Raw genomic sequence first — 15051 nt, 5'->3', positions numbered from 1 at the left:
CCTTAATGACGAAATAAAACATTTAACTTTTCCCTTAATTTTTGTACAAACTTTTCGAGAACTGCTGTTATGTACCTTGTCACTTTAACGTCGTGTTTGAAATGTCATACGAAATTGTCAAACGATTAAAAGCAACAAGGTACAAAAACCATAATTTATTTACGCCGGTGACTGTACATAATCACTTAGCGACCTGTTTAAGTAGCCATACTTCATTTCGTAAAGACGCTAAAAATGGGACCAGCCCACCCAACCAATCGTACAATTGAACGCAACTAGTTGTGACCAATAGCGCGCCTCACGTGATATCATCGACCAATCGTGTTGTGCCATTCCTACGAATACGACACAATCGTGCAGTCAACGCATCATATCTTGCGACCAATCACGTGCCTGCTGCGAACTCATCGACCAATCGCGTTGTGCCATTCTTCTGGTGCACGTCAAAAACGAATGTATATGTTCGGTCGGTATATGAAGAGACTTACCTACCTTTACTTTTGAAATATTTGCCTACGACTGAGGTGTAAAGGAGAGAAGTATAAAGAAGATTTCAAGATACTGGGCGCGGGGTTAGTGAAACATGTCACTATTAATACGTAGTAATATAGTTTTCATAGTAATTTTGAAGTATTTTATTTACTTTCCTTATCAAGTTATCATTAACTGTTGTCCTCACATTGCATGGTTGCCTAATAATTAAAATGCGTTGGGTTAAGCCAAACGGACTTATTTTCGAGTTCGGTTTCGAGAGTTATTAAGTAGCTTTAAACTTTACCCATATTTTTGTTATAAATTAAAATTTGAATTTTAAGGTAACCATTTGTCATAAAACGTGGATAACTGAATAAAAGTCTTAAAACTGCAGTAATAAATACTTTAATGCTAAAGATCTAATGAATAGTAAGTTTAAAAATCAACTAATATGTTACATTTAAGCGTTTACTGCTTCGTAATCTACTTATTACTCTAATATCTAGTACGTATATTATTTATCTGTTATGCATGATCAATTGATAATAATCCGATTAATATTATTTGTAAAGGAAGTAATATAGGATTTAAACATTATATTATCGTCTACAGAAGTAGGCAGTCCAGCAATCTATGAAAATATTTTGGACCTTTGTTCTTAACAGTTTTCGTAGCTGAATGCACAAACGCTCACGAAACGAAACGCTCGTAGATATCTATCTCTATCGCTCTTGCGTATTGGCGTGACAGAGCCAGACTATCTTTCGCGGCGTTTCGTTTTCGTTTCGCGTCGCAGAAATGCCATTCGGCTACGGGGCCTGATGTGCTAGATTTATAGCGGTAGGTATGTCTTTTTTGTATTTTACACTGACTTATATAAGTAAATTCTTTACTAGATAATTATAAATCTCAAAATCTAAAATTATTTCCGACATTTATCCTATGAATCGAATTTAATGTGTCACCACAGAGTAGGTAAAAGTACAGAAGGCTCACTCCTTTGATGTTCACAAAATGCCGCCATTCTAAATTCTTATCTACATTAACAAACGGTCCGCTCGCGAGCACCCGACATTGAATTCTAATGCGCCGCACGAAGGTCGTCACCACTGAATGGGCCGCGAACCCGCGGCCACCGGCATGTACTTGTAACGCGGCGATAGAATCGCAGAGTGAGCCGCCCCTGGTGTCACTCACTAGTTTTGAGTCAATCGCGCGACATGATTAAGAGTAAGTATATTTGAATTTACATCAACTGCCAGAAGATTTGCTACTTGAAGTTTATATTAAATACAAAATGTTTTGCTTCTTGGGCTTCAAGGAATACGGAAAGGAGTGGGCATTAACACGGTCTCTCCTTTGATGAAGTTAAGGCCTCCGTTGCGAAGGTCTTGGGCAAATATAATATATGAATGCGGTGTCCGTTAAGCTCTAACGAAATAGGGTAGTGTGTTTAACGGAGCAGGGTAGTTGCGTATCCAGTCGCCTCCCTGCAGCCTCCGTTTGGGGTCTCCTTGCTCCAACCAGGTACCGGCAGGGAGATATACGTCTCTTTCAGTGGAGCCCCGTTCTACCACGGGTGCTACTAGTATGGTCTCACCGAGAAGGTATTCTGAAAGAGGAATAGGTTTTTAGCCTTTTTAGGCACGTTTTGAATTTTGATAAAGCTGAAAAAAGAAAGATTTACGGTTAGTGCGTTTTCACATTAGTCAGTATTCGATAGATCCTCTTCTTCGTCGAAACCTCATGACTTGAGGGTCGTGACCACCATAAGTCGCTGTACGTTGCAGTGCTCTCCACTCTGACCGATTTTTTGCCTTCCTAAAGGATCCCTGGAGCCCAACGCGTGTGGTCTTCATGATTGGAATTGGATCAAAAGGAATAAGGATCAGTCTGAAAATCAACGCTGGTTATTATAACCTAGCACATGTTGAGACTTGAATCCTTTTACCAAGCACTCTTTTTGTGTTATGGTAATAAACGTATTTTTTTTTATTGTGCTGAACCAGCGCGTGGGCTCCGTGGCTTCGATAGATATAGATACTGACCGTCCCATATGTCATGCGCGGTGGTGTCGGTGGGGTCGACCCACCACACGGGCGGGTTGACGGGCGCGCCGGTCTGCGCGGCGCGGGCGCACGCGGCCACGATCTGCTCCGAGTATTTGGCGTGCAGCTGGACAAACTTCTTGCTTATTGCTATCGTCTGGAATAATAAAAAAATATTATCACCAAAATGTACAGCACCATCATCTTTAAGGCCTATTTACGGCCTGATGATAAACATAATTTCAGTGGAATTGAGATGTTGAAATTGAACTGTCTAAAGACGAGAGGCTCTGGAAATATTCAGTAAAACGTATTAATTCAAGTTTTTCGAATAATTATTGAAACCACTGACAAAGCAAGCCTGCATGGTATCACATAAGTCACAAGACAGGCAATCGCACTTACAAATAGTGCGATAGGGACTGCCTGATGTTTTATCACTTATTTATTTATTTATTAGTAAAAACATGTTTACATGACATTACAGTAAAACCAATGCGTCACGAAACTTAGATTTTAACAAAAAAGAGAGAAAATAAATAGAACAAAATTAAAAATAAAATTAAACTATTGATTTGGGCGATGACGTCACAGCGTGGCTCCGTTGCGTCGATTGCCCCGGTGTGGGATTTGGCAGGTTGCCCCGGAACCGCCGAAAAACCACACCTTTCGGCCAGAAGTCTGCGCTCGCGATGGTGTCCTGCAGCGGCCGCGGCACGCGCACAACGAACGAGCTGAAGTGCACGTAGTGACGCGACTGCAGCTGTTGCACCCTCAGCGTGTAGCCAGTCTTCCGGCGAACGTAGTCCACCACCTCGTCAGCCATGGCGGAGTAATGCAGGCGAGACACGTAGAGCGCCCTACTCGGTGTGGCAATCCGTAGACCAGAATTCACCGGTTCCGCAGAGCCACACATAGTCTTGCGAGCCGCTCTGCGCGCCTTGCTCTTCTTTTCCACCAATGTGAACCCCTCTTCATCCACATTGGTGCGGGAAGTATTTTCTTGGCAGGTGCCCGTACTTCACATCCCTTTGTAGTTGGTGCATTGACCCGGCTAGTTGCAGTAGACTGGCCGGCGGTGACGTCAGCGTATGCACGCTGACACCGTGATTTCGACGAAATAGGAGTCGGCCGCGCGCGCGGAGGGAGGGGCGCACGCGGGGCGGCGGCACGTGCAGCACTTTTTACAGCGTCAGCAGCGTGCAAACTAACCGACACGACACGAGTGTCCGTAGGTCGATGATCGCACTCCAAGTCTGAAACAGCTGACCGAGCTGGAGCATAACGCAAACATTTGATTTCGTTGCGTAACTCGGTAATCGTTTCCATGCTAGCTTCAAACTTCGAGATAACTGCGGCTAAACTTGTTTTTAGGGCCACGATTTCCCTAAACAAGCTGCGAACGTCGACGTTATCCGGATCGTACGGCGGAACGATGATATCCGTCGCAACAAACTCCGGAATCCGGTCTTTGTACTCCTTCAGGATCTTCTTAATGTCCTCGAGACTTTTCTTCCCGGTTTCGTCGCCTCTCCGGTGAGGTACATAGGTGCCGGCAATCCCAAGGGACTCGCACAACACTCTCTTCGCTTCACAGATGTCGTCCACGGAAAACTTCGACGCACGCGAAGACATCCGGAAAGCAGCTGCCGCATCCATCGCCCCTTCCAGTAACAGCTTGTCTTTTTCTTGAAGGAAAGCGAGGAATTCATTTACGATGGTTTGATTCGGTTTGGAATCTGCCATCGTGTCGATTACCGATCGCGGCAAAGCGCGCGCGCTGATTTCGCAATTATAATTTAATTAAACCATCAATGCGTCTGCACCGCTGCGCGCATTGGACTCGACTATGCTTATACGCCAGGTTAACTACATTTTAAGTCACACATTTGGTGGTTGATTTGATAAGTTGGTAAGGGTGGTTGGAAGGGCGATCGCATAAAACCTGATATCTCTTTTGGTCCTGGCTTTATCCAATAGATATTACTTGTTTCTCTCCACTCTCTCATCCCGTGCTGGTGGCAAACAGTAACTGAACTTACCTCGTTGTCAAAGTCCCACGGCACGTATGAGAACTGCATGCTCGGCATAAACGTGTTGGCTTGAAGCCACCTGATGAACAGCTCTTTGGTAGGAGCCTCGTTATACCTGGAAGAATAAGTTCAGTTAAATGTGTTAAGCAGTTGTCTGGGCTTACTCTTGGCCACAGACTAGCCAAAGGCAAAGACGTGGCCCACGATGGAGTGAGCTCCCCCAGAAGATGCCTTGAATTTACTTGATATTATTATTTTCCAATAGGTATTTGACGTTTATGCTTTAGTTCACAACGGACTTACCCGTTTCCTCCAATCATGTCAGGTAATACGAGAGGGTAGCCATTGATATTCATCTGTAACAACGTCGTGATGAGTGTAGGGAGTCCATTCTCGAACGTCCAATATGTGTCCTTGTCGATCATGCGCACGAAGATCGGGAGGTCTTGCGTCCTGCAATAATGAAATTTTCTATGATTTCGAGGCAGTTGCTTTTACTAGAGTGTGCTTGGTCTTTTTGGTAATATTTACAAAGGGGAAACTGTCATGTTTTGTAGACGAATTATTTCAAAATTTCAAAAGATTACAAGCGAAGCGTTTGTTTATTTGAATAAGCACAATGTAATAAAAATGTTGGTGCTACAACTACTACCTGCATTTGGTGATGAGATTGAGACCGTTTTTGATTAAGCATAACAGTACGTACTACTATTTGAACATTTACGGGTAGCAAACGCCACCTTTCAGGACCTTGTCTGAATAATGGGGTATCGTGGATGTGGGTGTAAAAGTACCTGTAACCAGCTCGGACTTCGGTGATGGGCCCAAACATGGCGGCGGCTCGAACATAATCGGCGGTGATCACGCCGGGTTGGTCGCGAATGTCGCCCTTTAGTACCGGAATCTGAAATATTACACAATTTTAATTACTCTTATTACTTGAAGCGCCAAAACATACAATTGGAGCATTTTCCGATTCATCCGATATGTCTTACACACAAAATAATACAAAAGTAAACTCATACCTGTGGTGCCCAATCGGACTCCCCTCCATCAAACTTATAGCTGTCAAAACCATAAACGTTCTGAAGGCTCTTTAATCGCCCAATGTTCCTCGCTTCTGGCTTGGTGAAGTCAATATAGGCCTTTATTGTTCCACCAGCAAGATGGTTTCAAGACTTTCGAAACGCGTTCGACTTTTACACACAACTCAAGCCTTTAACTCTTACCTGCGGTGCCCAATCCGACTCCCCTCCATCGAACTTGTAACTGACAAAGCCATAAGCGTTCTGAATGCTCTTTAATAGCCCAATGTGCCAGTTCCTCGTTTCTGGCTTGATGGAGTCGATATAGGCCTTGAAACCATTCTACTGGTGGAACAATAAACCTTCGAAACACATTCGAGTATTGCACACATCTCAAGCCTTTAACTCTTACCTGCGGTGCCCAATCCGACTCCCCTCCATCAAACTTATAGCTGTCAAAGCCATAAGCGTTCTGAAGACTCTTCAGCCGCCTAATGTGCCAGTTCCTCGCTTCTGGCTTGGTGAAGTCGATGTATGCTGTCGTCGTCTCGTTGTCGTTCCACCAGCTCGTCTCCACGGAGCCGTATTCGGAGAAGACCAGGTAGCTGGAAGATGTACGTTTTTAATTTAGTTCCGTTAACCAAAACTTGTAATCAATTATGGTTTTATGCTGATTGTTATAAATCATGTGTTTTTCTCTTGTTACCTATCCAAGATCTTTCATGAAATTCTGTCTTGCTTCTCAATTTCAATTGAACCGGACTATAGAATAAGTTTTCTTGCAGAAATTTCATTTTTGGCACAAGCTTTTATCGCCGACTGTACCTTTCTTTCAACAATCATCTACTGCTCTCCGAAACGTTTTTAAAAACCCCTTACTCGATGGGGATACGACGTTTCATAACAGAGTTCCTATAACCACCTTTCTGCTCCATCACCAGATCAGCTCCATGATACCATGATTACCATGATATTGCATTGTCACGTGATTTACATATGTGTGCAAAATTTCAGCTCAATCGGAAACCGGGAAGTGGGTCAAATTTAGCTTCTACGTTTTGACCCAAACTAACATACTAACAAGGCAAGTAGAATAAAAGCTTGTAAAAATACGATTCTCATTGCAGAAATTGTTATTATTATGTTGCAAAATTTTTGCTTTATTATAATTTGTTATTTGACTATGACAGACGATAGGCTTAGTGATCTCAATTTGTATGCACATCTTTGGATTTATCGACAAATAACTTACCCCTTGTTACGCGCTTCTGTATACCACGGCTCACACCCCTTATTGATGAACGGATGCGTCCAAAGCGTCACCCTGAATCCCTTCGCCTTCAGCATCTGCACCGTATTCTTCATATTCGGGAACCTATCCACATCCACTGTCTGGGACCCGTAGCAAGTCTCCCAAAGATCATCAATCTCCAACTGGCTATTAGGGAATCCGTAACTATTGATCTCATCAGCGAATTTCAGCACCGTTTCATGGTCTACATTAGTCTTGTACCTTGCCCAAGTCGACCAAATTGGATATTTAATCATTAATGGATCAGGTACGCCGCTAGGTTTACCAAGATACTTTCCAACTGCGTATTCATGTGCCTTTCTGACGTCATCAAAGATTCCTACAGCGTATACGAGCTCGTTTCTCTCTCGCTTGCTTGAATAAGGAGGTTTGACTTGTGCTACGAAGCAGGCAGCGTTTTTTTCTAAGTCGTTCTGGTCGACGAATAAGGGGACTTTCTTGTCGAAATAGTAGAAGATGCCTTCGGAGTTGAGCCAGTAGGGCTCGGCGATGCCGCAGTTGTCGGCTTCTTTCGTGACGTAGGAATAGTCGACGAGCGTGAGACGTTCTATCGGCCAGTACTGGCGCTTCTGCTGGGGACCGCCGTACCAATGCCGCGAGCCTGTTGAACAAGTACTGATTAGAAAAAACCTTTTTGAATATTGATTGATAGGCGTGTTGAAGACTAGAGAACAGTATTCAACATACGATCGTAGGGAGGGATTAAGAGAAAAGCATTCCCGCATCTCTATCTGGGTATCAATTTATTTCGTAAAAAGACGTGAAACATTTCGACAATTTTGAACGTTTCACTGCATTGCAGCGCACCAACCTATAGAGAATAATTTCATACTATACCTGAAGAATGAGACCAGGCAGCAGAAGAAGACTAAATTTATCAGGCGATGCAAAAAATATTTCACAAATAGGAATATTCTTTACTAGTAAATCGACAGTTAAACTGGAGAGGTAACCTACCTAAATTAATGCAATCTTCAAGCCTCATAGTCTTAGGCGCCTCCCAAGTGATAGTAAGTATCTGTCCCCCTGCCGCCGCCTCCACTGACACTCTTATGGACGTGTCGTTGGCAAACTGGATGACCACGTCACCATCTTGGACCACGTCTTTGATCGCCCCTGTGCGTCGCCCGATGACTGCTACCACTTCCGATAAACCCTCTGTTGGACAAAAAATATCATTGATTCATTGTTATATCCTGGCGTAAGTGCATTGGTCGCAAGTTCACCGATGAGACCTGGTTTGCGGCACTTGCAGAGAAAAGGGAAAGAAGGCACCATAGCGAAACGTCGCAATCGGTTGCAAGTTTCCCTTAGCGGTGGTGGTGTGTCTTCATTCGACACCCCTGCTGGGGTGTGAGTGGTCCCTTCCGCGCTGGGCGCTGTGGGGGCTGTGTCGGGGCGCGCCCCATCCTCGTGGGGCGGTCTGACGTCGTTGACGTCGCTCTTAGCTATGTGGCAAAGTATGTCGCTATGTAGGTAGGTAGTTTTAGTGGCTAACTAAAAGCCATGTTTCTTGGATATTGCACCATAAATGGTCAGAAATAGATGCTAATGCCAGTATGTATAATCCTATCTACTGCACGTAATATAAGTAAACGCATAAATGTAAAATTAGCAATAAGGTTTCTTCAATAAATTATTCTTATATTCTTATTCTTCTTATTCTATCTAATCTACCTCGTAAGGATGTGGCATACGGGTGCTTACTGCTTATAGTCGTGCCTGCAGCGTCGGTATGGTCAGTATGTTGACGTCCAGTGCTTCCGTTAATAAATGTCCTAAGTACGTTCTATCCTTTGGGGCGTCAGCCGACTGATTACGTACGAAATTTGAAATTTGTTGGATTACGACGACCGGTCTGGCGCAGTCGGTAATGACCCTGCCTGCTACGCCGCGGTCCCGGGTTCGAATCCCGGTAAGGGCATTTATTTGTGTGATGAGCACAGATATTTGTTCCTGAGTCATAGATGTTTTCTATGTATATAAGTATGTATATATTATATATATCGTTGTCTGAGTACCCACAACACAAGCCTTCTTGAGCTTACCGTGGGCCTCAGTCAATCAGTGTAAGAATGTCCTATAATATTTATTATTATTTATTTATTTAGGTATTGGAATAAAATCAAAATTCGTATGACACTCGAAGAGCTAAAGTTAGGTCTGTAGACTGCTACAGACGCTTACGGTTACGACGTCACGGAAATTATAACCGGGGTGTTCACACTGTTCACAGGCCATTACGGGGTCAAAGGAATCTTGGCCAAGATGGGACACGCTGACAACACTGATTGTCGCATGTGTGGCGAAGAGGAAGAGACCGTCAGACATCTAATGTGTGAATGTCACGCCCTCGCCAGACAAAGAATGAAGAACTTTGGAGCAGGCTACCATCACCAAAGGACTTCAAAGAGCTACCCATCATCCGATACGTGATGGTCGTGCTCCTGAATAGCTGAAGGATCTTAGGATCGTAGGGGGTAATTGCACAAAAGATCCCGATGGGTCGAAGCGGATACACTTCGAAGGGCCCCCGCAGATTTAAGATAAGATAAGATACGGTTACGACGCTGTATATAAATCATTTGACAAGATGTACCAGGCCTAATATTGAAGGTACTTACTTCGTTTAAGTATTAAGTTGAGTCCTCCATAAGGGTTGTTTTCCAGTCGCGCCTGCAGCGCCGGCGTAGTTAATATGTTGATGTCCACTGCCTGCGTTGTCGCCGTCAGAGCTAACATCACTGCAACATGGAAGGTAATATAGATAAATATTTATTTACATACCAACATGTTACATTTTTATTGCGATTTCAGCATTGGTCTCATAAGAAATTTTGGTCCATTTATGACTTCAAACTTCTCTATGCAAAGTTTGAACGGCCCTTTTTATTTCACCCTGTATATCGACCCTGGTAAACATTAGTTATACTAGATACGACATAGGTCGGATATATTAGTGCTAAAATTGAAGTCTGTGTATCCGATAACAATATATCCGATCCATATCGTATTCAGAGCAAATTTTTCATGTCACCTTAAGTTCGAATCGGCCCTTAAAATAACCGATGTTTTGGATTGTTTCCCGTCGCGCGTCGTTTTAAAACAATGACATGTTTCGCAGTGATAGCCAAAAAAGCGGTTAGAACTCAACGAGGGTACGGTGTTGGGGTTGGTATCGTGCACTTAAGTTACAGTCGTCTTTAGGTTATGGGCGCTTACCATAAGATGGGACGTCTACTTGTTTGCCACCAACGTGGTATCAAAAAACATTAATCTTGATCGGGAGTTGTTTGGAAATACTACATAAAAGTATTCCTAGTTGTGGCAATAAATATTATTTTATTTTTTATGAAAAAATATGTAAGCGGAAAATGGTCTGAGATGAGACTTGAACTGCCTTTGGCTGCCCTATTTTAAAAACTTTATCTTCTTTTTTGTCACTTGAAAAATTATATTCAGCCGCAACATTTACATGTAGGTATCTATGATCTTGTACGTCAACCATCTTTTCACAAGTTTTTTCACCCCCCACGTCATCTTTGACGCCTCCTATCAATAGAACGAGTTCATATTTCCCACCATTGTGTGACATAATTGCCGGTATCCACCGCGGTGACGACAATTATAATAATGCATGGTCGCTGTAGATAGTCTATTGATTGCTTCTTAGGAAATCTATTTATAATCGTCTCCGGGTTTAGGTACTTGATTAGCCAAATACTTAGGCCCAGTCATGTACAGTCACCGGCAAATGAGTGTTGATTTCTGTACCTTGTCGCTTTAAATCGTTTGACAATTTCGTATGTGATTTCAAACAAGAAGTTAGTATGACAAGGTACAGTCAAGTGTAAAAATATGGGTGTACACATCTTACTCAAAAATATGTCCCATAGCACCTTAGTCCGGTGTAATAAGAGCGTAGTACCATATTTTTGATTCGATTGTTTCGATACTTATTTTTGCACTTGACTATAGTACCTACCTAAAAAAAAGTTGCCACAGAAATTTTAACTGCAAACTTTATAGACGGTCAACCAAACCTTGGCACAAAATAAAGCGTTAAACTTGAAAAATATAAGGTTCAGCGGCCAATTGTCTTCATACAACGCGTGCCTTCCTAAACCTTGACGTTGGTGGTATCATCGACATCACTGATATGACGAGCCATAATACGCACACAAAATGGAACGAAATAAAACAAATGCAACTTTGTTCCAATTTAATATGATTTGAATTTAATCAAATTGAATATGTCCTAAATATGGGACCTTGGGCCTTACGACGTCAAGTTAGCACTAATCATTTCAAAAGTCAAGACAATTAATACACCGTGTTTTTTTTTGTTTTCCGTTATTTTAACATGTCGTTAGGTTCGTTATCAGGAACCACCCTGTATATCACTTTTAACTAAATTCGCAAAAAAATGTTTTCATCGTTTTCATACATAATAGACGAATTATTTAGTGTGAGAGACCCATAAGAATAATATCGTCACTACTTTTATAAAATCTCGTATCTCACGCTGCTCCTCAAAGTTAAAACGCAGTAAGTCTATATGCATTCCATACATACTTACTTAATTTTCTTTTCATTGACAGACGAAGATACAAGTTTTTTTTAAAAAAGGGACGATATTCAAGTTAGTGCCAAGTGATTGACGGCACACGTGATCAATAATTATCATTATTTTTTTAATAACTCGATAACCGTACGAATTAAGACACTAGTTTCTTAGAGAAATTAATTGCACTTGATTTATAGAACCTTCCCTTAAAGTTAACGGACTTCAATAAAAACAGGGTGCATAATCTTAGATATTTTAGTCATGTAATCATGAATGAGAAAATTTTCAATACATACTTTTACAAACGTGCAATGAAAAAAAGCTTTTTTGAACTTACACAACAAAATGGCGCCCATATTTCAGGTCCGGTTCCCTCACGTCCCGGCACTTCACTGAGCGCTGCAGGCTGTAAGGACTATTATTTACGCCCTCATTATCACACCGTGTAATTGGTGCACTGGGTAAAGGAGACTGCATATTGTACTATCCGGCTTTGAGTTTTATCAGAAGCAGGGTAGCTCACTCCGCGTTTCTTTCATACATTCTGGCGAGCCTTCTGTACTTGTACTTTTATAATATATATTTTATTTATTTAAACTTTATTGCACAACAAAAGAAACATGTACAAATGGCGGACTTAATGCCAAAAGGCATTCTCTACCAGTCAACCATTGGGTTAAACAGAGATATATATGTTGGCGCAGGAGAAATAATAGCTAACAGAGACAAATATAATCTTGACATCAAACATAAATTTACTAAACTCAGGTTGAATACTAATACTTATATTTTATATAAAGATAGACATTCTATAGATAGATATTCTGTGGTTTTTAACCCCCGACGCAAAAACGACGGGGTGTCTGTCTGTGTGTGTCTGTCTGGCATCGTAGCTCCCGAACGGATGGACCGATTTAGATTTAGTTTTTTTTTGTCTGAAAGCTGAGTTAGTCGGGAGTGTTCTTAGCCATGTTTCATGAAAATCGGTCTACTATGTCGCGGTCGGGGGTTTTTTCAAAATTTGAATTTTGTGGTTAGGTTATATACCTACTATTTCTTCGACAGTCTCTTACAACAGAAGGAAGGACTTTTTATGTGGTAAACGTTATACTTTACACACCAATAGGCCTAGCACATGATGGCCGCGGGAGTATGTCGCCGCGAGATAGATGACACGTCTTTGTCTAATTGTATTAATGACATAAGGACAGGTAGTCTATCTCGCGGCGACATACTCCCGCGGCCATCATGTGCTAGGCCTGCAAATGGGGCAAGGTACGTATCCAAATGCACAAACGCTTACGATACACTTGCCGCTGCGTTTAGTTTTATCTTTCCGCTGCGTTCACTGTGTCACAGGTCCGCGTCGTACAGCTGCGTTCGTGACCAACAAAATGGTCCCGACGGAAGACCAGCGCTGACCCTCGGGTTAGCATTTTATGCTGAGTCGGGACCATTTCGTGGTAACTTATATGTTTAATTTCTTTTATTTGCTGTTTCTGTTTTCTTACTTGTGTATTTTGTAGTTATCACGAATAAATAATTGATTGATTGATTGATATCGCTCTTCCGTACTGGCGCGACAGAGCCAGACTGCGTTGCGATCGGCGCCTAGCGTCAATGATTGTCATTAAGACCCTCTAGCCAAGCGTGCAATCGTGGACGATTCGCTTCGTAGTTGTCTCTCTCTCGCGTATCAGCGTGACAGAGCAGTATCGTAGCTCCGTACGCCACGGAGCGGAGCGTCAATGACTGTAAGTTTGACTAAAAGCCCAATTTACTGGTACACAAAATTTAATGGCATTTGAACACATTTTCTTTAGTACATATTTCTCATCATTGTATGAAAGAGCTTATTTCTGCAATTTTTGTTGTCAGGATCCAGGAGATTGGTTCTAATCAATTTCTTGCGACTTTGAGCAAGTTTTGATACGACCTTGTCAATCGACATCAGTGTCAGAGATTTTCTTAAATAACTTGAAAATTACCTTACTAAAAATTATTACAAAAATATTTTTGAAATACTTATAAAAACATCTTTTATTTACACAACATAGTTCCAGAAACTTTGATTTTTAATTTTCACTTTTACCCTCCAAAAGTGGCCCCTATAATTAAATTTTCTTAATTTAAATTACATTTATTTATTTATTTAATAAGTTTACACGGCATTACAGCATAACACCTATGACCTATACACCGAATAAATTAACATTGACAAAAAAAATACAATTTACAAAAAAGTATTATAACGACACACAATTACTTAAAAATATCATACACCGACCGTGGAAGGTCTATCATCCATCGTCTCGCAATACCTCATACATGTCCGGCTTTGGGTCACAGGTTTACATATGCGTCCCAAATTTCAAATTAATCGGTTCAGTAAGTTTCAGAGAAAATTGGCTGTGACAGACGGACAGACAGACGCACGAGTGATCCTATAAGGGTTCCGTTTTTCCTTTTTGAGGTACGGAACCCTAAAAAGAGTCTAAAATACATTCTTCAGCTTTAGACATACAATATTTTACAAAAATATTGTCGCTTTTCTATTCTACTCGTATTCAATTGGCAATTTTCCGTCCAGCCGGCGTATCATGCTGCCAATTTTATCACTTATCCACGTGGATCATCCGTCACGCTTTAGCAAGTATGTCAGTGTGAGAGTGACAGATGTCTTATCCACGTGGATAAGTGATAACATTGGCAGCATGAAACGCCGGCAGTACCATTGTACAGTCCCCTTAACCGTCAAGAAGTATTAAAAGCATTACCACGGCGCTTAGCTTAACAATGGGACAAAAACGGTCGTCCGTAAACATTCTGACAGTAGTTGACAGTTTCCGGTAGCCGGGGCATTTGTCATCTAGGTCTTAATCACAGGGTTTAGGGCACCTAGAAGTCATTAGAACAATGAATGCTTTTATACTTGGCCACGGAAGTCAATGTATGTATAGACAGTATAGACACGCCACGGATTCTGGCGATCAAATATATGAAAGAGGCGCGTTCCTAGCACACAGTCTAAGCTCGTGTAGGTGAACGCGTACTATGCTTGTATTAGTAAAATATGACTCGACTGTTCGCGTTTTTGACAGGCGGTAACTGTGAGGTAACCGAGAGGGGGTGGGCGGCACTTTCAGCGGGGAGCGGCCATACCTATTTACTGTACGATAGTACTCTTTATTATACTGTGGTATAGATAGAGTTGCTTTTTATTGACTGTCCGGTGATAAAATTCATGATGTTATGCAGTCTAAGGCACTGGTTCCACTGCGAGCTAGTAAGCTGTGAGCTATCGGCTATAAAAACGAACAAAAGATAAGCATCCCCGTGCAAACAAAAGAGACACGGCTATTTTGATAGTTCACCGGTGGGCGAGTAACTATAAACATCGCCGTGTCTCTTTTATTTACACGGCAGTGATGATCTTTTGTTCGTTTTTACAGCCGATAACTCATAGCTTACTAGCTCGCGGTGGGACCAGTGCCTAAAGCTTGCATCCTGTGTGTGGATTTTAATTTGTTTTTTTTTTTTTAATGAAGAAGAAAATGTAGGTTTTGTATAGTACGTATTAGGAATTGTTTTA

At 41.8% G+C, this 15051-nt stretch overlaps 1 protein-coding gene across 1 annotated transcript; it reads right to left on the bottom strand.

Moving 5' to 3' along the window:
* Positions 1-863: 863 nt before the first annotated feature.
* LOC125233899 (myogenesis-regulating glycosidase-like) lies at positions 864-11833 on the bottom strand. The gene is made up of 10 exons (XM_048140067.1): positions 11797-11833; positions 9517-9636; positions 7850-8050; positions 6833-7493; positions 5993-6185; positions 5350-5459; positions 4859-5008; positions 4565-4670; positions 2523-2679; positions 864-2086 (listed from the first exon to the last, which is right to left on the bottom strand). The coding sequence occupies exons 1-10, from the start codon at positions 11813-11815 to the stop codon at positions 1899-1901; spliced, it is 1905 nt and encodes a 634-aa protein (XP_047996024.1). The 5' UTR covers positions 11816-11833; the 3' UTR covers positions 864-1898.
* Between the last annotated feature and the right edge of the window lie 3218 nt (positions 11834-15051).

Source organism: Leguminivora glycinivorella, chromosome 15 (genome assembly GCF_023078275.1).
Source record: "Leguminivora glycinivorella isolate SPB_JAAS2020 chromosome 15, LegGlyc_1.1, whole genome shotgun sequence".
Taxonomy (NCBI): Eukaryota; Metazoa; Arthropoda; class Insecta; order Lepidoptera; family Tortricidae; genus Leguminivora; species Leguminivora glycinivorella.
This window is presented reverse-complemented; position numbering and strand designations above follow the sequence as displayed.